We start from the raw sequence: 24,649 nt of genomic DNA, 5'->3' as shown, positions 1-24,649 counted from the left end.
AGGTAACTTAACTTTGGTTGGGCTCACCATAAAATCCTGGAAAAGGGGCAGAGTGAAATGAACATTTGATTGATTGATTAACACTCTGGTATAGGTAATATGATATATTAATAGAAGAGGTTTGTGTTTAAAATAGGGCAAGAAAGCTCTGCCTATTTGCCACGATATTATAGCACCACAATCCCTTACTTTCAGAATCAGTATTTTGTCTTTGGGTCCAATTATCTTTTGAAAGAAACCTTTCTTCAAACGGTATCATTAATGAAATTGAATTCGCCTATGTTACTGAGAGAACAATCTGATTGATCCAGGACCTCTATAGTAAATATTGTAGCATTACATCGATAGTTTTATTTTCTGTTGATTAGTTAGTTTAATCAAACCAGTGGCTTTGAAGCACTGGAAATATTTTCAAGCACCTTAAGATGTTGGTCCATTTTTCGGGGGAATCACAAACATGTCGCATGGCATCAAAAAAAAATTATGGCAAAATTGGTCAAAAAGCCTGATTTACATGAAATGAACCAAAATGTCGGCCAAAAGATGGCATGAAATCCTGTACCACCGTTCTCTGATTCTGGGGATTCCGACGACAGAGCTTAAGGAGAGTTTGACGAAGAGAATCTAAATCAGTGAGGAGATTTCAAAAATGAATGCCTCCTCTACGTATCGTTTTCTCATCTCATCTCTTAATCTTTCACACTCATTCAAAAAATGAGGAGGAAGCGACGGAATATCATCATTCGTATCGCTAGCGTTTTAGAGCAACATAAATTTCTGAAGCAAACCGTTGAGCCAATAAAACCGTGTTTCTGGCTGTAAACGACTGATTTGTCCCATGGCTTGTTTGCAGAATGAAGTGCGATTCTAACAAAATTACTACAAAAGCAAACTGAAGCCGACACTTGTGCCTTTGGGTATGGCAAGTATTGCCGAATTGCCAAATCAGTAGTACGTAATTTGGCCCATCATGTCTTCTCGATTTTCGGATGTTTCAGATTTCTCTTGGATTGCCGGGAAAGACTCAAATGCCGCTGGGAGGAAAGTTTTTCTTCTCCTTCTTCTCAACTTTTAATTCAGTTTGCTCTTTGTTGTTCGATGGCGGCCACTTGAGAAAACACGCATCGATTCTGGTTGAAACTAACCAGGTCGTGGGTCTCTGGCGATGAAAAACGACAAGAAAAAAGTCTGGTGTGAGAAGGTCACGAAAGGCCTCATTGTAACTAATCCGTATCTTCTGAATCCAACTCGCTCCATGAATCAGAGCTCAACAATCTCGTGCGTGGAATTGAGCGAAGTGCAGAAAGAGCCCATTGGCAGTCCTTTTTTCTAAGGGGTTTCTATTTCCTCAGTGTGATGAGTGGGATTTCTCAACTCTCTTTGTGTCAATGGCTTCTTGCTCAATGAAGCAGTGCCATTTGGCTGGAAATGTTGAACCGGTGAATTGCTCCTGGTGGTCGTCCTTTTTGACTCACCTTGGGACAACAATCGAGGGACACACTGAGCGATTTCACCCTGCATCCAGACCAAGGGGTTATTGGCCGTTTCACCAATGCATGGAGGGAAATAATCCATCCATTTGGGGAATGGTTTCCTGACTTTCCTCCAGCAGTAGCAAATGTCGTCCGCCGTCGCTCATGTAACCTTGTTAACCGTCGTTCTCGGCGCACGAAATGATATTTGCCGATATTTTGCCAACTGCCAATTGGTCCGCTTGCATCGAGTCGATGTTGGTTTTCTTTCTTTTCTCTGGGTGCAAGTCATTGCCCTTGCAGAAGTCCAAAGCATGAATTTCTGAACCGTTCTTTGTTCTTGCCTCACTTCGCCCAAAATTGAGATTAGCATTACCCTGAACTCGAGGGCAAGCGAGCAATAACTCGAGAGACGGGTTGAAATGGTCTTTCTCCTAAAGGCTACACGAGAGACCGACAAGGACACACTCATAGATAAATAGATGGATAGATGGGTGAAATGAATATGTACCTTCGCTGACTGCCTATGTTTATATGTATGTATCTCCCTCGAGAAATGAATGCCTTAGGTGTGCAGAAGAGCGAAATGGGAGCAGGATGGCGTGAGTGCCTCGCTTTGGCGAATTCGTAGCTTTTCCCGAGTCACGACCTGGCTTTGTCATGTACCTAGGGCTCATAGTTGGCTTGCCTTCTTGCTTGCCTGAAAATGCATTTTACATTCTGGGCACGACAAATCCCCTAACCGAGCTTAGCAGTGCGTTCTTGAAGGGATTTCTTCGAGTCGTCGAATTTTCAAGGAAATAATCCCATTGTACCACGGATGGCCAACCATGAGATTGAGGTGGAATGAGAATGAGAGGGCTCTTCAGAGGAATCAGGATTACATACAACGACGATTATCCGTCCAGCCCTCGGCAATGTTTGGCTTGTCAGCGTTGGGAGTATCATCCGTCTGGAGCGAAGATTTCCTCATTATTGATTAAGGCTTCTGGAATTAACGATACCTCTAATAGGTAACCAACTTGATTAATGAAGCATTCCGAATGACTTACGGGCATTTTAAACATTCCGGTGTTTTCCTATTTTCCACATTCCAAGGGGAATCCAATGATAGAAATGGCACTTATACTGATATTCGGTCGTCACAAGAATCGATCGTTTTGCGTGAAGATGAAAGAAAGTGTTGGGTGACGATGGGTACCGGTCATGATTATGGCCGAGGTTGTACATTACATCGAATACGATTAGTGACACCGTTCTTTTGTATTGAATCTCCATCCAGTATTATTGTCCGTAATCTCTGATGGCTAACAAACATCACGTCAAAACACGCTGTTTTTCAGTCTGAGCGGGATTTTTCTCGGTAATTGTCTTATGCCTTGAAGGTGCTTGAATTGATACCGTATTCAAATGGTTCGAGCTGGGCCCAAGATCACCATCCATCTGGCTCAAGGAAGAGCGAGCAATCTCTTTTTACAATCTCAGTAATTCGGATGCTCCAAGGTCCAACCTCGTTCAGGATCATAAAAAGCCTAGTTGAAAACGATTGGACAGAATTTGGGCCCATGTGCGTCAATAAATGTTACCGAAAATCGATGGAAGGAAGGTCTACCATTTTTCGTCCTCTTCAAATTCATAGAAGGAAGCTTCAGCTACCCTCCCTCGTACTGCACTGCGCTCCACTACAGGATCGACTCTTCTATTGTGAATGGGCAAATTCCATTGTGGATGAATCCTCAAGATCGCACCATCGGTAGATTCACAGACCAATAGAAAGAAGAATCCTACACACAGACCGACTGACTGATAGATCGATAGATACGAGTAGATATAGACAGATTGATGGATGATTGACTTCCTGGATACCCAATGCCGGCTTATGCTACTTCCTTGGAAAAATGCTACAAGTTTTGACCAACTGAATGCATGATCCCGAATAGTGGAGTTATTTTGAGTTCTAATTCAAATTCAAGAGTGTCCAATACAAAAGAAATGTTATTGCCCTGACATTAACCTCCTTTGTTTTTTTTCTGTCTTATTTCAGGCGAAACAGAGGGCGTCAATCAAGTGGCTTTTGTCGAAAGCCTACAGCCACAAAACCCCACCGGAGCTTTCAGAGCCCTTCTACAAAGACCACGATGTAAGTTCACATTAGAGCTTCGGCTAACCTTTTTTAAGGGATAATTTAGAATAATTATTGAGCTTTGCAAGACACTTTGACAACCATTAGTATGCAAGTTTGCGTCCGACATTCTTACCGAAGAGGGGCCTTTTTGTCAAAGAATCCAATTCAAATGTCGTATCCAATCTTGAAAAGCAAATTGAACCTTTTCAAGAGCCCTAAGAATCAAGTGTTGCGTCACTACATCGTTTAAGAGTAAACCACATATTGACACCAAGTGTCAATTGAGAAGCCCAAGTAAATACTTCCAGTACTAGAATAGTGTCAACAACAACAGTTTTGAATGTGTGTTTGCACAAGATTGCACTGAATATGTCCTCTTCTCTTTCTCTCTCTCTTTGTCAACACCAGGCCAAATCACACGAGGTAAACATGTCATCATCTCGTTTCGATCTCGTCTTCGTTTTCTTGGATGCTTTTTTTTTTCTCTCCCATAAAATGTCAGTCGTTTTAGTCGGCTCGTTACTTAGACGCTCTGAATGCCCATGTGATAAGCTAATCTTAACGAGCCCTTTTTCATGCCTTCATTCCAGGATGTGGACCATCTCAAGCCCCACATTGTCCATGCGTTGGCCAATGCGGAGCTGTATTGCATGGCACTTAGCATTTTGTACAGTGACCCTAACTATCATAACCTCAACCATTGGGGCATCATTCAAGCCTTGGCCCGGAAGGGAATCTACGTGGCTGAGCCCGCCGATTGCGCTCTCACCGAGACCGTTCTCATTCAAACCAATCCGCTGAAAATGGTGCGTGAATTTACCAGTGAACTCATTAGTGTTCATTTTTTTTAAAACTATTTTTCATAACTCTTTTCCAGTCTGCTCATATGGCCGTGACGGAGGCTGTGATGGGCTTGGTGCTGAAAGAAACCGTCAACGTCGATAAGGTGAAGGGCGTGATTCAGAGGCTGGAAAAGGCCTTTGGTCTGGAAGAACAGGAGCTCACAAGTGAGCGAGCTGTGCCCACTGATCAGGAGGAGGCCTTGGTTCTGTGGGTGAACGCTTGTTGCGAAGTCGCGAGAAAACAGTCCGAGGAACAACTCGGAGGAGAGGTATGAGTCCACCGTTAGACGGAAGCATGTGTCAATTGGAGGGAACGAAAATCATGACGTTGCTGGGTATTGTTGTTTCCAGGATCACAGCACCCCTCCCAAGTTTCCCAAAGTCCAGGATTTGTCGGACCTGTCGGATGGTGTGGGATTGGCTGTCGTGATTTCGCTGTACTGTCCAGATGAGTTGGCTTGGACGGAGATTGCTTTGGGTGATCCACCTTCGATGGCCGACTCTTTGTATAACATCCAGTTAGTCCAACGCTTCTGTCAATCCACGCCCTCTTTCAACCATTGCCATCTGAGCATTGAAGACTTTGTCTATCTCCATGCCTCGATCAAGCAAAACGTGATTTGCTTTATGGCTGACCTTTTCAACATCCTAGAGGTCAAGCCCATCCGACCCGCCAAAGTACCAGGGGTGCCAAAGAACCAAGTCATTGAAGTGCCAGACCCAGGTAAAGCATCTCTATCCCTTCCAACTACGGTAGCCTGCGGCTTGTGTCTATCCTGGCCTTGTGGTCGCCAGCTGACCAAGGCCAAGGCCAAGGCAATGATGATCATGATGATGATGATGATGCTTTGCGGCTCTATTCACTCATCGTCATTCATGAATATCGTCTTAACTTGGCGTTTCTTCCTCTTTCTTTTGCTACCGCTTAATAATCAGCCCTGGGACAGCCGTCGTCTCAAAGGGGATTCCTGGGCTACAGAGGGCTTTCACAGGCCTCAGGGGGGATCATACCCCATCTCAGGCCCTCTTTGGACTCTGCAGAGCCAACTGGCTTGCGAACAGGTATTTGGTCAATTGTGGCAACCCTGATCTGCTCCATTCACTAGATGAGCAGTTTTCTTCCTTCTACCTTTCAACTTGTGAACGACTTGATTGCTTTTTTCAACTCGTACGGTATCGAACCCTTGATTTGATCGTTGTTTTGCGTGTTTCCATTTATGTTTTGTTGGTTGCGCAAGTTATTTTGTCACATGAAGCATGGACGAGGATAACCTTAGTAGAAAATATTTTCCCTAGAGAAGCGCCTAAAAGCCGAAGGGAGTCGTGGACTGTTTTGCCGTTTTTCTTCAATTGTTCTAGTATTTGTATTCATTCATGTATGCATTGTTAAGCTTGACCGCCCATTGTTGACCCATTTTTTTCTACTAATCTTTTGCAGATATACATCGTGCCAAATCTCCTCATGTGATTCGGCGTCAAGCGAGTAGCCAACCAGAAAAGAATGGTGAGACTTTGACATTCGGAATGCAGCACGTTATTGCATGCCCGCTCAATGCTTAGTTAGTTGTAACTTGCTTCTTCCACGACTGTGACCAATATTTCTGTGTGTTCCAAACGCTACTTGATTATCTGTCGTGTTTTCAGAGATTTTGTCTGTTTTTTTTTGTTCTTGTGTTTTTTTTTACCTCAATTTAATCCTCATAGCTCTCATCCATCACCGCTCTTCTAACACGTGTCTCACCGTGAGTGATGGCAGCCAATGTAGCAGTCTGTTCAGTAGCGACAGCTGCAGCGGAAGCTTTTCGGCTGACTCGACTCGACCCTTGGCGGCCCCTAACCGACTAAATGTTCGCCAAGCCCACACAGCCCTGGAGAAACGACCTTGAAGATGACCGGCGCGAGAGAAGGGAAAGGACCCGCGTGAAAAAGCATCCGCCTTGTGTTTGTTTGTTTGATGTTTGTTTGTTTGTTTCCTTCTTGTTTGGTCTTTCTTTCCTCGCTTTGATCGCTCTTCATTAGTGCTGTCATTCTTGTTACCACTGTTGTTTTATTGTAGTGACTCCTAATAATACATATTACGTCGAGTACAATAACCAAATCATTACATCTGTGGGTATCATAGAGAGATTTGCGTCCTAATTTCTAAGTGGCCACGTTACTTGTTGAGCTAACTATCTACCCAATGACACGACATTGCCATGCTGGTTTGTGAGTACGAATTCACAAACCATTTAACATCAATAACCAGGCGAAAATGTGGATCCAATACAGACATTACAGTACCACTGACAAATTGAAAAGTTTCTACTGCAAAAGGAAGTCCTTCATCCTTGATGTTCTTGTCGGAGCAGTTTTGAACATACTTTTTGATGATACAGTTGAGTATGTGTTTATGGAGCTCATATAGTCTGTTAATACCCACTTATCCCGATCAGTAGCCAACACTATTTGAAATTTGTCTGGCAAGAGTAATGACTATGCTCTCTCTTTAGGTCAGATTGCTTTTGTTTTTAATTTTCTCTCCATGTCATTCACTTTTTGAGCCACTTTTGTCCCCGGTTTAACAATTGAGATGAAGATGAGGGCTTCAAATTTCAGTGAATTAGAAATTCAGTTTTTTTGTCATGTTTTCCTCTCCCAAAGAAAAAGGTGCAATAATATGTTTGGGAGGACTTCCCTACCGCTACTGGAAATGAAATTCCCAAAAGTTCAAGACGAAAAGTTCATTTATTTTTGTTTACCTTTACATTCATTTATCTGATCCACCAACGAATTTGACTTGGCAGACCGAGCTAGTCCTTGAATGTAGGATTGATCTGGAATACTATCTAAAAATTGTCCAAGTCTGACTTGAACGATGCAACCGGATCAACAAGGCCTACGTATTCCCTACGAATATTAGAGGGAAGCAAATTGAACAATGAAGGAGCCCGAGAAGAAGAGATGTGGACTTCATTGTTCGAACTAGCCTGGATTCTCGAGGGCTTGAAGGTGCTCTCAAAACGCACATTAAGCTTCTACGGGCACTATATTGACCCTAAATCCTGGGTTGGGACAAAGCTCATGAATGCTTTTGAAAACGTACAATATCAAATACCTTTTGTACCTTCTCAGAGTACTGTACAGTCCCAATTGAAAATCACTATCAAATGAATTAAACTGTCATTTATCATTTTTTTTCAAATCAAAATGTACTGCCGGCTACAGATTGATTGAAGAGACAGTGTTGCTGTTTTGTGCAGTGCTATAGAACAACCAGGTTTTAGTGTTTTTGATATTGGTTCAAATGTCCAGAGGTTGAGCGAGTCATTTACCTAATATACTAGTTTGCAAAATTTCATGCAACGAAGAATCCTCAATGCAACTGATAAGAGCTGAATTGGTATTTTTGATAGCGCGTCGTCTCAGTCGGGAATTATTGAATGAAAGGAACCAAGTTTCTTGGTGAAGTTTCACGCAGCGTGGTCCTTTCTTTATAAAACTGATTCTTACTCGTGGACACGAAATATTATTTCCAACCGAAATTTGTTGAAATTAGCAACTTTGATGGATTTTCGAAATTGTTCGAAATTGACTAATATCAAATGATAGGAAACGGCTCATGTTTATGCAAAATCTGCGGTCAATTTAATCGTGTTTATCATGTTACCGTATATTCCATTTCTATATTGCTTATGATGTACACTATATACATTACAAAGGTCAAGACTGCAATGTTTCAAAAGAAGTATGCGTGAGTCATTGAAAAAAAGCATTCGGATCCTGGAGATAATAGCTTTCTAATGCTTTGACCTGAATCGAAGCCAGTTTGAAAGTAGCAACTTTGATGAATTTTCGAACTGCGCATTTCTATTCCAAAGTTTAGGAGTGTAGTTTTACTGGCTAAATAGGAAACATCAGTTAATGGTGTTTACGGATTATCTGTCTTTCCTATTCGAAGATGAACCACAATAAGGCAGGTTAGATAAAGATCCACGCTAGCCTCAAGCTGTGCACACGCTTGAAGCGTCAATCCTCCAAATGCTCGTAGTGGAGAGATTGGCATTCTTGGTAGCGTGAGGATAATTTGGTCCTTTTAAAAAAGCTTTAGAGTCCTTTGAAGACGCAACCTTCGGAGTTTTCTTTTCCCATGGCGTGTCATTTTTGGCCATTTTTAAAGATTCAAGATTAGGGTCAAATTTTCAGTTTGATGGTGTATTTATGAATATAGCACAAGTAGCAATGAGGAAAATATCATTTTAAACCATCATTCAAAACCACTCGTCAATTTGTAGAGGATTCAAGCTCTTACTTTCTTTGTTAATTCGATTCCCCACACTAAATCATCGCTATCACCCTAAAGGCCTTCATGTTCTTCGTCTCCTTCTTTCATTTTCTTTTCACTTTGACTTTGAACCTCGATACGTACGCACAACCTATCATCCTCCGTCGTGCAAAGTTTTTTCTTCTTAGAATGACTCGTCGAATTTCACAAATGATCGTCATTCTCCATCGAGAATTCGCACGGCCCAGTCAGTCACTCTCTACATAATGAGAGCCATCGTTTAAGTGCATTATAGATTATAATTTTTCCCATAACGAACGATCAATCGAGCACCGTTCTTGTCTCCGACAGGCCGAGGTGGAATTTGAGCGGAATGCTATTTTTGTTCCAATCTCTCAACCATTTCGATGCTGTTAAGTGTACAAGCCTGTGTTATGGCCCATTTCTCATTAATGGAGTATCGCAAGGTCGTAAGCTAGCGCATTTTCGTTGGAAGCGTTGCCTCGTTTGTTAGTGTTGCCCAATAACGCCGGTTGAAGGTCATTTTGGTCTATTTTTATACTCCCCTGGTTGGTTTGCTCTCGCCGCTGATAACTTGATGAATGAATTTGCGGAGGCGTCTTCATTTAAAGAGGCGGGACGAAGGGAGACGAGGGTTCTCTTCCGGTGTCTAGACCACACAAGGAAGACGGAGATAAGTAGAGAAAAAGGAGAGGCGCACGCAAGGAACGAGAGCTGGAGGGAAGAGGGATATTTCGAGGCCGCCCAATGCGATCCAAAGAATTGGAAATCAAAGGATACATTGCCCATGGATGAAAATTTGTTTGCGCCTCAGCTTCAATGCCCGGTAACCGTGTTTCCCAGTACATAGTAGGTGTTTTGGTTGTAGTCTGATTCCCGTTAGGAATGGTCACACTTGTGATTTCTCAGCCTTTTCGGATCGATCACCCCCACAGATTTCGACGACGGTTATCTAGACAATCCAGAAACTGGAATTTCTTTTTTCTTTTCATACGAAATTGCTATCGGAGGAGCAATCGTGGTATGTATTTTTCTGCCAATTCGTTGAAGAGAAGGGCTGGCAACGGGCGCTAAAAGGCGCCTTGAGAAATCGAATCTTGTCGCCTGGCATTTAAGTGGTGTTTGGTAATTTCCTGCCATTTTTATCATAGCAATGCAGTAGTGCTAGTGTAACCCCTGCCAGTAAAAGATGAAGCAGAATCAAATTGGGATCAAGAACTTATTTCGGACAGGAAATGGAAATTCCCGCCAACCTTACGAGAAGACGGAGAAGCTCATCGAATGCTCGAAGAAATTGTACGGCGCATGCTTTATAATGAGGGAGTTACGGTACGTTGTGTTTGCCTTCAAGTTTGTCAGGATCAATATTCCACATCGATTTGCTGAAAGACTCGTGAAAATTTATTTCCACTGACTTCCGTACGTAAGCCTTGTGGAAGAAAGTTGCAGATTCGTCTTTGCTCAAGGGTGTTTGAAGTGAACCAATTGGCTGGTCTCTTGTTTCTGCCCTTTGTGAAAGTCTTCCTCTGGCTTAAGGTCCACTTACTGGAAGTAACTGTTAATATCACTTTGACTTGACTATTATTGTGTATGCTCAAGCAGTCATAGAGACTTGACGAACCCAGGAAAAGAACGATTTTCCCTTAGCACATGATTCATTCGCTGATTCCTCGATATGCTCCTAGGTATGATGTATCATCATTCACTGCAGTTTTTTATGTTTCCGAAAGCGCCAAGAAGGAAGCCGAGCCGGCCTGGCCAGAGTGCCTTTGTCATCCACCTGATATATTTTTATGAATTATAGCAGTAGTCTTGGATGTGGCAGTGGCACTGGTAACGAGGGAAATATGTCCAAAGCTACTACGAGATGTCCATCACCTCCATAGCCCACTTACGCTGCACGAAATATGTTTTACGTTCTGCACTCCAGAGGGCGCTTTGTCATTCAGCCTCTACCAAATGAAGGGCCGATTGGGCCAATTCCTTATTAGTGAATTATAATGCGTTTGTGTTGTTTTTGACCAATTCTATCAAAATCTAATTTTCAATTAGTGCCTCGGGTCACATAATGTCCGGAAAAGAAATTGCGTTCAAGGCAAGGCAAGAGCAGTTTATGTAGCAATCTACCGTGCCTCTTCCCGTTTTCTTTGGACCGTGTGACGTTGCAAATAAGGGCCCTTATTGCACGTACATTTCTCATGACTCAGGTGACCCACCGGACTGGAGCTGGTGATGGTTCTCGGGGCTGTTTGGGACTCGGTAGTGTCACCTCCACTGGTTCGGTGACTAGTGACTAGGGGCTGATCAAGAGAGAAAGAGGGGCAGGCACACATCGAGTTCCACACCACTCACACTCGGATACATCCAAGCTGGTTTGGAGTGCATGGAAGAAGGAGAGAGGGAAAGAAAGAATGATGGAAGGGGAGGGGGAGAATGAGGAGGAGGAGGTTGGAGGTTTGCTGGTGCCAGGCCGCACAGGCCCATTGGTACCTGGAAGTGGAAGAGGCACAGATCTGGGAAGAGGGAGGGCGCAACCTTCGCGGAGATTGTCAGTCAGTTGGCGACTGGTAAAGACTGGGTGCGGATGTGGGGAGAAATTGCTCACCTCGTACTTACCCCCACTTCTTGGCAGTGGTGGTTGTGATTGTGGTAGTGGACGGAGGTGACGACGTCCAGTGCTCGAGTAAGCTGTCGTCACTTTTTCCTGTGACTTTTTGGTGCCTGTGACGTGAGGTGAACAGAGAATATTGGCCAGATTACTGCCGCCATCATCATTATAATACCAATATCTTTAAGAAGACCCAGAGTTAGATCAAGTGACACCAGAATAGAATCGTTACTCATGCCATGATGCAGAGCGAAGATGAACCCGATGAGGCATTGCTAGTCCGACCAATGACTCACTTGATGTGGTTGTGATTGTGATTAGTAGTGTGTCACCTCATCTTCTGGGACTATTCAGTCCTGAAAAGGTTCGTTCAATTCCACCATTCTACGACAGACAAGAGTTACCCGATTGATGTGGCCCTGGTTTTAGTTCCACTTGGTGGTTCTTATCGGTGTGAATCGTCTTTTCTTTGATATCGGGTTCGACCGGGTGTGGGATGTGTACGGTATGGGGTGTGCGGGGGAAATAAGGATTGAGAACAATTGTCTCGTTCTCCTTCCCCCTCCCTTACGTCAGAAACGGATTGTCTTTCTTGAATCAGAAGGCGATGGCCGATGCAAATGTGTCGAATGCTTGTCATACTCCTTCAGGTACGAATTGACAGACCTCACTTTACGTTATCGACGACAACGAATGGAGGAGGCGACTCGCTCGTTGGTTCATTGAAGGCGTTCCTCTTCTTTTGTGGCACCACTCTTATGTAGTGTGTTAGCATCCAGAAAGTGGTGTGTCCCGTTTGGTGGGAGAATTATATTTCGTATGTCGTAGTGTTGGTTGGAACCCCTCCCACCACACTACTCTGAATGCCTCGCCTACTCACTTGCTGTACGTTCATACACCTACTCCGTTTTCCTCTCTTGCTCTTTGGCACTACTTCATAATGACCTCTGAAGGCTTGGAATTTGGATTTGAGACGACAGATGATAAGTAGTCTACTACCTTGAAGCCAAATGCAGAACCCGAAGCGGCAGCAACAGTAGTAGCAGCAGCAGCAGCAATAATAATGCTGAAAGACATATTGTAGATCCAGGAGAGAAAACTCCCAGGCAGTGCGTGCGTGCGTTTTGCAACATTTGGTTCATAGTTATTCCAACATTGCTACCACTAGAAAGTGTTCAAATAAGTGGACTACAATAAGTTGATATTACTACTTAAGAAGAAAGGAAAAGAGAAGGAAGGGATTGACGGGAAACCGAGTACATGTACTAACCAACACCGAAGAAGACACTGTGCGAGGAAAAGCATTTCCTCGCGCCAAATGCGCATGACCAGGCAATGATGCTAAGAAATAAACCGGTTTTTGTCCGACCTTGAGCCGATTCCGACAAGTTTCATGACTACCTGTGGATCGGGGAATGATTCCAATTAAACATGGGCCGAATTTTGACGATTGAGGAGGCCATCCAAATATCCTCCCCCATCACGTTTGTTCGCTTCTTGCTTGGGAAGCAAATCTATGAGTAGCGGCCGATGAAGAGCCAAAAGTAAACATCAAGTATGAACCTGATGGTTATTTTCATTTTTGGTGACAATAGCAAACAACCTTTTTCGTTTCATCGGCCGCTTCAAGTTACCTTGACTTGAAATACCAATACCGACACACAAGGATGTAATGCAATGGTTGTTAAGTGTTTTTTTTTCTTCCTTGAGACTGGACTGCTCCCAAATTTTGGCCAGATAGACGCACAGCTCCAGGAATTGCTTCAAAGGTCTCATTGTTGGTTGTAACGAATACTACTCTTACTTGGCGCTCCAGTTAATTGGATGCTACCAGGGACAAAGAAAGCTGAATGCAAAATGCGAGAAGCTAAGTTCTAACCAACCAGCAGACTAGCGATGCAGTTTGACCGACCAGGTGGTCTTCAAGACATGTTTTTGCACAACTTCTTGAAAGATAAAAGAAGCGAAGCGGGTGATATTTCTCCACATTCTTTTATCTTTTCCCCTCGATTGCCTGGACTGTTCATGGATCGTATGGCCATTTTGGAGTACTGCTCCGTCTTCACTTCCACCTTGAGCCAGACTTGCGTAGGCTGACTTGAAAACTTCCTGGATAATGAAAAAGAGAGACTTTTTTCGAATCACTTCAGGTCATCTAAATATGGTTAGACTGGAGGCACTTGATTGTCCGTCACTCTGGAGGAAATCCTGCTCGGGTAAAAGTTCCTAAACAAAAAGAGCCAAAACAAACAATTCCAACCACGTAAAATTCCGAATCGTTAGCGTCCGAAATGAATCAAATTTTGGAAAGGATAACTCTTAAAACGTGGTGTGAGAGAAAAACATACATATACAACTATTTCAAGCGACAGTATTGAGGAGCCTGCTAATAAAAAAGTCACCAATTGATGCTGAAAAGGTCGACAAATTCTCAAAATTTCAAATGCTTTTATATATTTTGAGGTCATATACTCATGGACGGCATTATATGTGTGAAACTCAAAAGAATTATTGTTATCAGATGCATATAGCAAGCCCAAGAAGAGAAAATCCTTCCCTTCCTATTCATTCTCATTTTGAAATGAAATCCTTTTTTCATGAAATGAATTCCGATAACTTTCGCAATTTCGCAAGTTTTTGCTTCGGATTTTTTTGTCTTTGGAACTTCGTGATGCAGAGCTCATTGCTTCGAAGCTTTTTGTTTCGAGAGTTCTCTCCTAGTGCCGGAGGAAACTGATGTACCCGTACATTTTAACAGGTGTTTGGTCACTCGTAGATTGTTGACCTTACATCCCCAAGATTAGAAAATGTGAGACCAATAAATAAATTGGTACCAATATATGAAATTCCTAACCTAAACATTCGTGACACAAATCTCTGGGACGGGAGTGAGCCGTGGCCTTGAACAACACCATCCAGCGCAACCATTCAGATTCCAAACACCTCAATTGATCGTTCCTTGTCCTCTTTTCATTTCTAGAGCCCTCCTCGGACTCGACGTTTGTGGTTCAAAGAGGCAGGACCGTGCCGACTCTGTCGTCGGTAGCCAGGTCTGGCTCGCCCACGCTTGAGAAGGAGCATCTCAACACCGACACCAAGAGCGAAGAGCGAGGCGAGGCCGAGGCCAGTGGGGAGGACACGCCTCGAGGAGGCCATCGCAATGGGAGTGTGTTCGATCAGATGCGAAGCATCCCGGTAGCTGGACGGCCGAGCACTCAAGAATCGCCCACCCGAGGCTACAAGGGCATCGCTGGACGGCGATCCCGCCGCAATTCCGTCGATGAGAACACGTCGCAATTGTCGTTGGAGAATCTGGGCGGATCCCAAGACAACATCCATCTGCTCAGCCGCAACCCGGATAAAGAGATGAAGACGCACTCAGGTCGAATCGGTCCGGACAACAACCGCTATGTGGACAATCGGGAAGTCGAAGAACTCGAAAAGCATGCCCGCGAAGCCGTGGGAGAGAAATCCGCCGCTTTGTTAGAGTCCAAGGTCAGTTTTGCGGACTTGAGGAAGCAGAAGGCCCGAGATCAGTTCCATTCGTCCGGGATCAATATCACTTATATGCACGACGAGAAAGAGGATCTGCCCAAGCAGCGACGACCCTCGTCTTCCTCGACCCCACTCCAAAGGTCAAACAGTCAGAAAGAGAATCCCAATCCCGGAATGACCTCCTGGAGCAATCCTGGTGCCAATCAAATGGGTCAAATCGGTGGTCAATCAAGTCATGACGATTCCTCTTCCTCGCCAGGTGAGTTGATCCCTTTCAATAACCCTTCAATAACAAACACTTCTTGCTGTTAACTCTCGAGAGAAAAAGTTTCGTACAATCGGTGGGTGTTTTAAACCGTGAACAAGTGCTAGCTAGCAATATGCAATGTGAGTTGGGTTCTTTGCGTGGGCAAGACTTCGGTCTGAAATGAGTGGGCTGCTCTTCAATGTCATTCTCAAGCCCTATTCAAGAAAATTGCCTTCCAAATATAGATAGAGGGCGAACATCAAAAATCATCATGGTTTTTCTTTACCCCCGTAATTGTCGGTGAAAACTGTCTTAGTTTCGTCGATAGCCTTTGGTTGAAGAATTCAAGCAGATGTGATCCTAGAAGAGCTCGAAAGCTTATTCATTCAAATACATTTCTTTCTAGATGCCATGGCCAGCCAGCTCAATAATGTTCGCATGAAGTTGGAGCAACGGAGAAAAAAGATCGAGGAAGAAAAAAAGAAAATGGAGTCCATCATGTCCAAGCAACGAGAAAAGGTCGGACAAGAAGCCTTCTTGAGGGCCGTAGGAGTCAAGACTTCTAGTAGTACTTCGGTAATATACTAACCCCACTAACAACTAAAGATAAAGCACGGACTTCTTGAAATATGGACTGTGAACGAGTTTTTTCCGCCAAATCGGCCCGCTTCGGATCAGACCAACTCTGATTCAATTTTCATAATATAATCATATACGTAACTAACATAAATCTTTGCGATCAAAAGAGAGTCTTGATTGCGCTTTCGTTTCAAAGTTAAATCATTGAAACCTTATCTAGCTATAAGAGAGGAGGCCGAAGATTCAATTTTTAAAAAGTTCTTACTGCATACCCTTGAATGCCTCTCTAGAGTTCCCTAAGGCAGTTTTTGAGCCCGAATATGGTCAGTGTCCTGAATTTGGAGCGATCTTTTGAAAAATATTTCCAACTAATTTTGCATAAATTGATTGTTCAGGAAATACGAAACTTTCTCTTCGGTTGTATGGTATGTCCACTTTTCTGGAAGTCCGTGAATTGGTCGACAGGTAATGACGTCGACTTATTGAGAAGTTTTGGCCTTATGCCATTGCCTACATGTTTTTCGAACTACTTATGGATACGCACAGCAAATGTCACTTCAAGAGTTCAAGTCAGAACTCCCTTATCTCACTTGGAAGCGTCTTTTCAAAGTTTTCATTCAATTTGGCGAAATAATTTCCCCTGTTCAATTGCTTATCTCTCGGTCAAAAAGAGCGAAACAACAGATCCGTGAATCGAAACGGTCGTTAGCACACTCACACACGCAGACGTTGAGGTGTAGTGAACAATTTCTATCAACTTATTCCTTCTTCCCATCATGCTGCCGACAGAAATCGGACAAGTCCCAGAGCTCTGTAGGTGCGCCGCCCTCTCAGGGTGGAGCCACTAACAAGAAGGCGGACCCTAAATCAACCCCTAAACGTCCTGTTACATTTAAGGTATCTTGCAGGAGCACCAAACTCACCAACTAATCATTTTTAACCAACATTTTCATGTTGCCGGTTTTGCTTGACCTTTATTTTGTTATCTTTCATTTTTTATGGCACCTTTGTTGTGGGCGAGCTCAGCAGTCAGTAATGGGGCCTTCTTGATCTGTTCACTCTAGGACCTCACGGATGATATTTCAGCCGTTCAATCTCGTTGGCTGAGTAACCGTGGAAATAAGTTTGGAGACCCAGCAAGCTCAGTGCGTACTCCTGACATTGAAAATATGGACATGGATACATACACCAAGAGTCTCCATGCCATGAACGACTCGTTGCATGAACTTCAAACCGACATTCACCGTCTTGCCTCTCAACAGACTCAGATACAACACATGATGCATCAACCTGGCGGTCGTCAGGACTCGTCGGCCTCCAGGCATCCCATGGATCCCCAGCCGTTCTATATTGCCCACGAGGCCCAACAAGGACCTCCAAGGCGAACTTGGGGCCAGCCCCAACCCATCAATTTTGCCCATCAAGGGAGTGGCATGGGAGACCAGGGCCATGGGGGCTGGCAGTCCCCACAGAGGCAACAATGGGGCCAAAGGCCCATGGGAAACCCAGGAGGCTTCGGATATGGGCCACCCAGCTCCCAGTATAACGATCCCTATGGTCAGCCTTACCAGATGCAGAACCCCATGTACAATGGAAACCCTCCGTATGATCAGCCCTATGGTGGCTATGGGGGAATGCCTCCTCCCACCCAGAGTTTTACCCCCGGACCCAATGGCTATGGCCCAGGTCCCTACGGCAATACCTCTTTCATGTCTCCTCCTCAATCAAACATGGTCAACCCAATGGGTGTAGGTGCTTCCCCATCTCGAGTCACGCCTTTCCGCTTGCATGACAAAGTGGGTAGCTCAGGTGCCGGGAATCCACATGGATCCCCCATGCCAGTCAACAATAGCGCTCTGTCCCGGAATCCCCCATATGGGACTAATGCTGCAACTCTGGGCTCACCTATGAGAGGGGCTGATCCTGCGGTGGCTTTAGCCCATGGTTTAGGAAGTAGCCAATCTCTATCTCGTCAAACGTCCCGAGACTCGGTAAATGGGATGCCCGGACTTGGACATCACCAGCCAATGTCTCCGCCCCTGGGAGAAAGTGCGCGACGACTTCATACGAGTGTCCCAGCTCCTGAAGAAGACGATATGGCACCGCAGAATATCTCCTTCATTGAGGACACTTCTCATGATGAAGGAGATCGCCGAAGTTCCTCGCCAGTCGATGCGTTGAAGCGATTGCCAGAACGTCTGTCCCAGCTCAACATTTCTTCCGGGAGCAAAACGTACCGCGTCCACTCATCGCCCGATAAAGATCCCTCTCCTTCACCCACTCGGAATCGGCCCACCATTTCTTCCACCTTCAAGCAAGCTCGGCGTAGTTCTGGGGGAGAAAACCCTTTGACCAGCTCCGGCCCGTCTTCCATTCGATCCAACACAGGCCAAAGTGGCTTGACGGAAGAAGAGGCAGAAACTTTGTCCCAAATGAAGACAGAACGTCTCAAAGACGGGGCGGAGGCCGCCAAAGGATTCGTTATCACCTTTGAAGACGACACGCCCAAGAAGCCCAAGCCTCAATTGAAGCAACGGAGACCCTCGAGCAAACGGAATAGCATGGTTTTCATGGGGAACGAATTGAATTCAGATGGAAGCAATAGTTCGAGGAAAGAAAATGTTCCGCCTGAGGTGATGATCTGCATCGTACGTTGCTCTTACTCAAATTTCCACACATTGCAATTTCACTTGAGAAGGCATGAATCTATTTTAGGGCGACTTTTTGCCCTCGTCAATCTTCAATTACTTTGTAAGGAAGCCAGTCATGAATCCACGTTCGTTTGGGGTACCACATTTCTCTTTATCGTCCATATTCTACTCATGATTAGTAATCCTTTTTTTTCCAAGACTAAATTCCTCTTTTCATGATTTAGGATATGAACATGGGTGCTGGGGATGATGGTCCGAATTCCGGAGGTTCCACTTTCCGCAAATACTCACCAGGCCATCGTAATGGAGGCTCTCCCACTAGAAATAGTATGGATTCCAGCCATTGGAAGTCGTATGAAAACGACCATTCCACCACAGAGACGCTTAGGCCGGCCATTCCCCGCTTTGACATTGACCCAGACGTTCCGTTGGAGACAATGGTGGCCCTTCAAGGCACTAGCGAATCTGAGTCGGATGGGCAAGGTAAGACCAAGGCCCTTCTGATTGGCGATGAACTCCTCAAGAACGATCCGGTGGCTCAAGACGAGATGCAAAAGAAGAAAGAGCGCATCATGATGCAGAGCCTGCGGCGCAAACAACAAGCCGAAGAAAACCGAATTAAGGCTGAAGAAGAGGCCCGGGCCCGACGGGAAGAGGAGAGTCAAAAGGAAGAAGAAAAGCTCCGAAAGAAAGAAGAGGAAAAGGCGCGGCGAGACGCCATTCTCGAGCAGCATCGTCTCAAGAAAGAAATGGAGAAAGCAGAAGAAGAGGTAATTGACAGTTAGCTCCTTAAGGAGCATTTACACGAACGAGCTCGTCAATCTCTTCTTTGCTCCAACGCTCACTCGTTACAGGGTCGCTATATGCCCAAACCGGTTAGCGCCCGACCCGTGCCCAAACTAAGATCTGCCAGCACCATGGGTCGACGACCTAGGCCCAAAACAATTCATGTGGATCAAGACGCCGATCTGAATCATGCCCTTGGATCAAATCGAGGATCTCGAGGTTCCACTTCAAACATGTCAGGTAAGACTCTTCCGTGAACGGCAAAAAAGGCCGATTATGTATCATTGTCTGGCATTGATTTTCGTCTCACTTTCTGGTCATGTGTGATTTTTTTTCCTGCTTTGATCTCCTTTGTGTTCGTTTGTTTTGCGTGTTTTCCCCTGTTCGTTCATTGTCCATTTGAACTCAGGTCTTCCCCGAAGTGAGTCCAGGAACTCCATCAATGACCTCCACGATGGCCCTGCGACCCCTAGTCGTCATCATTTGGGTCTGTCTGCCATGGGTACTGGTCGCTCCAACCGCCCAGTTTCTCGACCCACGTCCAGGCCCCCGTCCAGGCCGGCTTCGAGGGGCCCATCTCGTCGCGGATCCACTCAGTATCTCAACGAGGAGCCCTCCAATGGTACGCCACCAAGATATTGCCAATTACTTAGGCATTCCCCTCGTTAGATAGCTTGAAACCTGACCATAGGTTGATCACCGTTTGCATCGCTAGTCTCGTTTTGTCCCCCACCTTATCCTTTATTTCTTGATGTCTCGTTGTGTGACTGGTTTTTGTTACGGTTGCTATTTTCTTGTGTCCATTCAGCAAATTTACCACCCTCCGGTATGACATCCAGGACAATGGATTGGGCCGCTCGGCAAGCCGCAGCCGCCCGCAGGAGGCAGTCCCAAGCCCATGACGGTAAGTTTGGCCGGTTTTTCCTTTTCAAAATGAGCTCTCATTGCAATGGCAAGGTCTTCTTTCCGCGGCAATGATTCTGGTACTCCACCACAAAGGAAAAGCCGAGCCTCCGGTTTAAATTAGGTTCTCGTCTTTTTTCTTTTCGATGTGCAGAATCCCCCCGCGTGTCCCGACTTGACAGGAACACCCGATCTGTGTCCCAGCCACGTGGAAAGCGGGACTCCAGTGTCTCGTCGGCCTATGGAGGAGGTACTTGAATTCTGACCGTACTTGGATTGTTGGATTGGTGTTTGGTGGTAGATTTCAGATTGATGTTGTAGGGCACATGTGGCACTTTTTCGAAGCACTCACTCACATGAACATGTTAACTCGGTTACGGATTGTGTAACATTAACTTCTGTCCCAGACGCTCTCCTACTTCTAGATGGACATGGAAATCGGATTAAGATTTCCCTCCTCTTCCTCACTTTATTTACAGCCTCAATATCCAATAAAACAGCTTTGGTTTTAGATTTTAAATCCAAAAAGCTATCATTACTGTCGCGCCTTATTATTCTCGGTGTTGGTTACTGACCGCATCCCTCATTTTGGTTCAATTTTCTGTTGTTGTTTTCCCCCGCCATTCACTTTCAGTTTTATTTTGTTTGGTTTTAGAACGTGATTTCAGAGGCTCCCGGGAAAGCTTAGCCTCAGGGTTGACGTATAACCCGAGACGGGGTTCCAACGCTTCCATCTACGAGGGTAGGCCCTTTTTTCTTTCAAATCTTTTTTTTACCTTTTTTTTATTCTTCATATTATGCACTCCTCTTGAACGCTCGCAAAATGAGATGTTAGCAAGTGTCTACTGGCTCGTAATGCTTAAGTTAACCCTCTTAAATTCGTTATTTAGAAGTTTCATTTGACCCTTTCCTCATAATTCATATTGATCATTGCATTCTTTTCTTTCGCTATGTCCAACGTTCTTCCTCTAATTTGAGCATAATTTATTCATACTGCTTCCTTACTCTTGGCTTTTCGTTAATAGAAACTGATTACTACTACGGTGGCTCAATGCGTGATCTAAGCGGGCGAACCACTGGTCGGCGAAAGTCGTCCAGTGCCAGCCACCTAGGTGAGAGAACCAAATGTTCAATAATCATTGGCATTGTAATAACACCGGTATTAGAGCGCTAACATGATCTTCGAAACACTTTTCCCTCTATTTATACCTTGTTATTGGGCTTTTATTTGAACCAGTTTACGGTACGACGCGGTGTTTGTGTGGATGGGTTTGTCGGCGGTCAACAGTTTGTCAACAGACTGCCCTACTTGTAATGGACTTGAAAGGGCTGCTATCCGACTTTGCTTGCATCTATGACGTTCTGTCTTTCTCTTTCAATCCTGTTCTCATAGACCTCGGCTCCTACCGGGCTGCCACTTCCAACTCTTCAGCCCGGAGCGGGGCAGCCGCACTGGGTTCTCTCCGCTCACTCTCTCACTTCAACTCACTAAAAAGGGGCGGAGGAACCGGCCCATTTGCCGGTTCCACCTCTGCAGCCCATCACCCGCATCAGTCGCATGCACTGGCCAAATCCAGGTCGTTTGCTAACTTGTGTGGTAAGGGAATGTAGTGGGCATGTTAACCTAATGAGCATGTTTCGTACTACTTTTGTGCAAGAACGTCCTTCTAGTCCGGACGACTTGTCCTTCCAAAATGTTATTTAGACCCAACTACGCGACCCAACTCTTGTGCTCTTACCGAGGGCCCAGACATTGCTCTCTTTTTTCATTCTCTTTTTCCATTGGCCTGCTTACCTTCTTAAGGACACGAGCTCTCGCATTTGACCAGTTCACCCTTGGCTGACTCTGGGCGCGGCACTTCAGTCACGCCCACGTCAGTGTCGCCCAAGGAAGGTGCTCCTACCGGTCCAGGTACATCCTTAGCTGTGTATTTTAGACCAAACAACTGTTTCCCTCACACCTTTCCATGCCTCTCAGTGTGATGCCTTTTAACATACTGCACATGTAATAGTATACCTTCTTTACCATACAGTATGTACATTACTCCAATTCCGTTTGCACGTTATTGTTTGTATTGGGTCTCAAACTACCCTTGAAACACCGGACTTGATTTTAATACATTGCAATGTTCGTCTTTCCTTAAGGACCAGGATCTTTGCCAGGATATCGTCGACGGGCGGAGTTTGACGATGGCGCCTCCGACATTTCCTCTGCTTCCGGATTTTCAGCCTTTGGCTTTCGCTCGGGTAAGAGTTTTTTTTTTAACGTTTCCCACAATCTTTAGCACCCCTTTGAACTAGTCATCAGTTAGTCGAACAATGAATTGGTTCAGTAATCATTCATTCATTCCATTAATTAATCAGGCACGCGATTGTATCGGGAACCTACGAGCAAGTCCAATCGAACCATTGTGCTCAACGCCATTGAATACGTTGTGTTCCCTGGGGCTGTCAATCGGGACACTCGGGAGCGAGTCCTTGATGTCATCGACCGATGCGATTGCCCCCATTTCCTGCTCTTGTTCCGTGACCAGAAATGCCAATTCAGAGGGCTCTATGCCTACTTTCCCGACACTGAAGAGGTTTACAAGATCTATGGCACCGGACCCAAGCAGGTTACCAGTAAAATGTTCGACCACTTCTTCAAGTAAGCGTCGATTCCCCGCATTACACCGGTTCTTTGAGTAATTACACCTCCATGAATCTCCCGTTCTCGTGCTTTAGGTATAATTCGGGGGGCAAGAAGTTCACCAAGATCCACACCAAGAGCTTGACGGTTACCATAGATGCGTTCACCATCCACAACAGCCTTTGGCTGGGAAAGAAGGCCAAACTACCTGACAAGCAGAGCATGGCACTCGTGGTTTGAGGCGGAAGAGGCTCACTGCAATGGATGATCTGGTCAAACTACTCACTCGCAGAACAGGGACAACAATAAGCGTAAATTCATTCTGTTGCAAACTCTAATCCCCATGGAGCTTCTGAGAGCCGCCCGGCGGTGGATCTCGCCCCTCTCTGTCAACTTCTCACTTGAACAATCAACCCCTAAAGTGTCATATACTCGTACGTGCCTCGTCTGATTTGTGATTGTTATTCTTCGAAAGTAGTATGTATATCTCTTCATACCCGATAACTCACCACTGGAGAAACATGAAACACTAACTAACGCATTTCCCGGCATGCATTTGAGCCCGTCATCTAGAAAAGTATGGCAGTACGATTTCGTAATGTAGATCGAATATACTTCAGCCAGAATGCTAGCCAATCAGTCCCCTCCTCTGGGCGGTCCACCACAACTTCCGCCAAATTCAGCCCTAACCAAAAACCCGCTGAGATGATCCTTAACAAAAATTGATACGATCCCACATACTACCACCACAAAGTACTACATGACTTCTAATCCGATAACAATGATGATGAGCTTAACCCCTCTTGTGATATCAAGGCTTCTTTTTTCTTTGACCTCGTTCAAATTAAGTTACTATTGACTGGCGCTACCATTCCCGACATTAAAAGCAGTAACATTTTCGGACGGACCAGTAATGTGTGGAGCTAGTTGTCGAGGGGAACACAAATGGCCGTAGGCTCACTCGATTTTTGCAGGAAGAGATGTACTTGGGCCTTTAATCCGCTGGCATAATTTTCCTTAGCGCCCAATAGCAGCCATCATTCACCCCGATTTTGACGGATGTTCGAACGAGAAAAAGAAGACACCCTATCTCCTTCTCATTATTAATTTTGCCATCTTTTTGGTTATCCTCATGCAAGTATGAAAACCAAGCGTCTCAAATGATAGAATTCTTATAAATAAAATAACAATTAAACCTGATAATAAAAATGTATGAATCAACAGCATGAGTCATCATTTCCAAGCAAACCAAATCGTTTTATTTCTGACTTTCAACCGCCTTTGATTCTAATTCGGATTTTCCTGCCAACGACTTTTGTCTCAGATTGATGCCGGTCGTCACTGACTTCCCCAACCAATTCGTCATTATTGTCAAGAAAATGTCTATGTTTTTCATCATTGAAAAACCAAACCCCCCAAAAAACCCATGGTTTGATTTTTGTAATTGAAGAAAGAGCCAAGTAAGCAATTTTTATTTTTTTACGGACTTACTAACCGTTGCTAAGATTGGAATCCCAGTAGTTCAAGACGAGAAATTCATTCATTTATTTATTTATAAGTATTATTAGATCGACCAACGAATTGGAGTTGGCTTATCTGGCTAATCCTTGAATATAAGGTTAATCCGGAATTTTAGTCAAAAACTTGTCCAAGTCTGACTTCAATCTTGCTAATGGATCAACGCCTACATAAGCCCTACTAATATTTGAGGGCAGCAAATTGAACAATGAAGGAGCCCGAGAAAGAAGAGAGTTGGACTTCATTGTTTTAACTAGCCTGGATTCTCGAGGGCTTGAAGGTGCTCTCAAAACGCACATTAAGACTCTACGGTCACTACAATTGACCCTAAATCCTGGGTTGGGACAAAGCTCATGAATGCTTTTGAAAACATACAATATCAGATACCTTTCGTACTTTCTCTGAATACTGTACAATCCCAACCTTTCTAACCTCTCCCAGTACGAGAGCTCTCTCATATCCTCAATGTTCCTCGTTAAACATCTTTGGACCTGCTCGAGCTTTTGCAA

At 44.7% G+C, this 24,649-nt stretch overlaps 1 protein-coding gene across 4 annotated transcripts in view; it reads left to right on the top strand.

The window, feature by feature from the left end:
• LOC131884143 (patronin-like) overlaps positions 1-23,843 on the top strand; it is a 47,930-nt gene extending 24,087 nt beyond the window's left edge. For 2 of the 4 annotated variants that reach the window (XM_059231810.1, XM_059231811.1), the window contains exons 2-23: positions 3,517-3,612; positions 4,188-4,403; positions 4,475-4,708; positions 4,791-5,163; positions 5,376-5,501; positions 5,878-5,943; positions 14,313-15,086; positions 15,481-15,650; positions 16,443-16,550; positions 16,718-18,301; positions 18,529-19,074; positions 19,159-19,330; positions 19,500-19,712; positions 19,899-19,994; positions 20,148-20,243; positions 20,649-20,735; positions 21,019-21,105; positions 21,387-21,590; positions 21,798-21,905; positions 22,139-22,240; positions 22,358-22,640; positions 22,718-23,843. In XM_059231810.1, coding sequence (XP_059087793.1) covers positions 3,517-3,612; positions 4,188-4,403; positions 4,475-4,708; positions 4,791-5,163; positions 5,376-5,501; positions 5,878-5,943; positions 14,313-15,086; positions 15,481-15,650; positions 16,443-16,550; positions 16,718-18,301; positions 18,529-19,074; positions 19,159-19,330; positions 19,500-19,712; positions 19,899-19,994; positions 20,148-20,243; positions 20,649-20,735; positions 21,019-21,105; positions 21,387-21,590; positions 21,798-21,905; positions 22,139-22,240; positions 22,358-22,640; positions 22,718-22,862 — 5,886 coding nt within the window. In that variant the 3' untranslated portion in view covers positions 22,863-23,843. Of the gene's footprint in view, positions 1-3,516; positions 3,613-4,005; positions 4,021-4,187; positions 4,404-4,474; positions 4,709-4,790; positions 5,164-5,375; positions 5,502-5,877; positions 5,944-11,924; positions 11,983-14,312; positions 15,087-15,480; positions 15,651-16,442; positions 16,551-16,717; positions 18,302-18,528; positions 19,075-19,158; positions 19,331-19,499; positions 19,713-19,898; positions 19,995-20,147; positions 20,244-20,648; positions 20,736-21,018; positions 21,106-21,386; positions 21,591-21,797; positions 21,906-22,138; positions 22,241-22,357; positions 22,641-22,717 lie in introns of those variants that run through there. The other 2 variants (XM_059231812.1, XM_059231813.1) reach the window with 2 other exon arrangements.
• The last annotated feature ends 806 nt before the right edge of the window (positions 23,844-24,649 follow it).

Source organism: Tigriopus californicus, chromosome 7 (assembly GCF_007210705.1).
Source record: "Tigriopus californicus strain San Diego chromosome 7, Tcal_SD_v2.1, whole genome shotgun sequence".
Classification (NCBI taxonomy): Eukaryota; Metazoa; Arthropoda; class Copepoda; order Harpacticoida; family Harpacticidae; genus Tigriopus; species Tigriopus californicus.
Note: the sequence above shows the minus strand (reverse complement) of the source record. Positions and strands in the feature narration are given on the sequence as shown.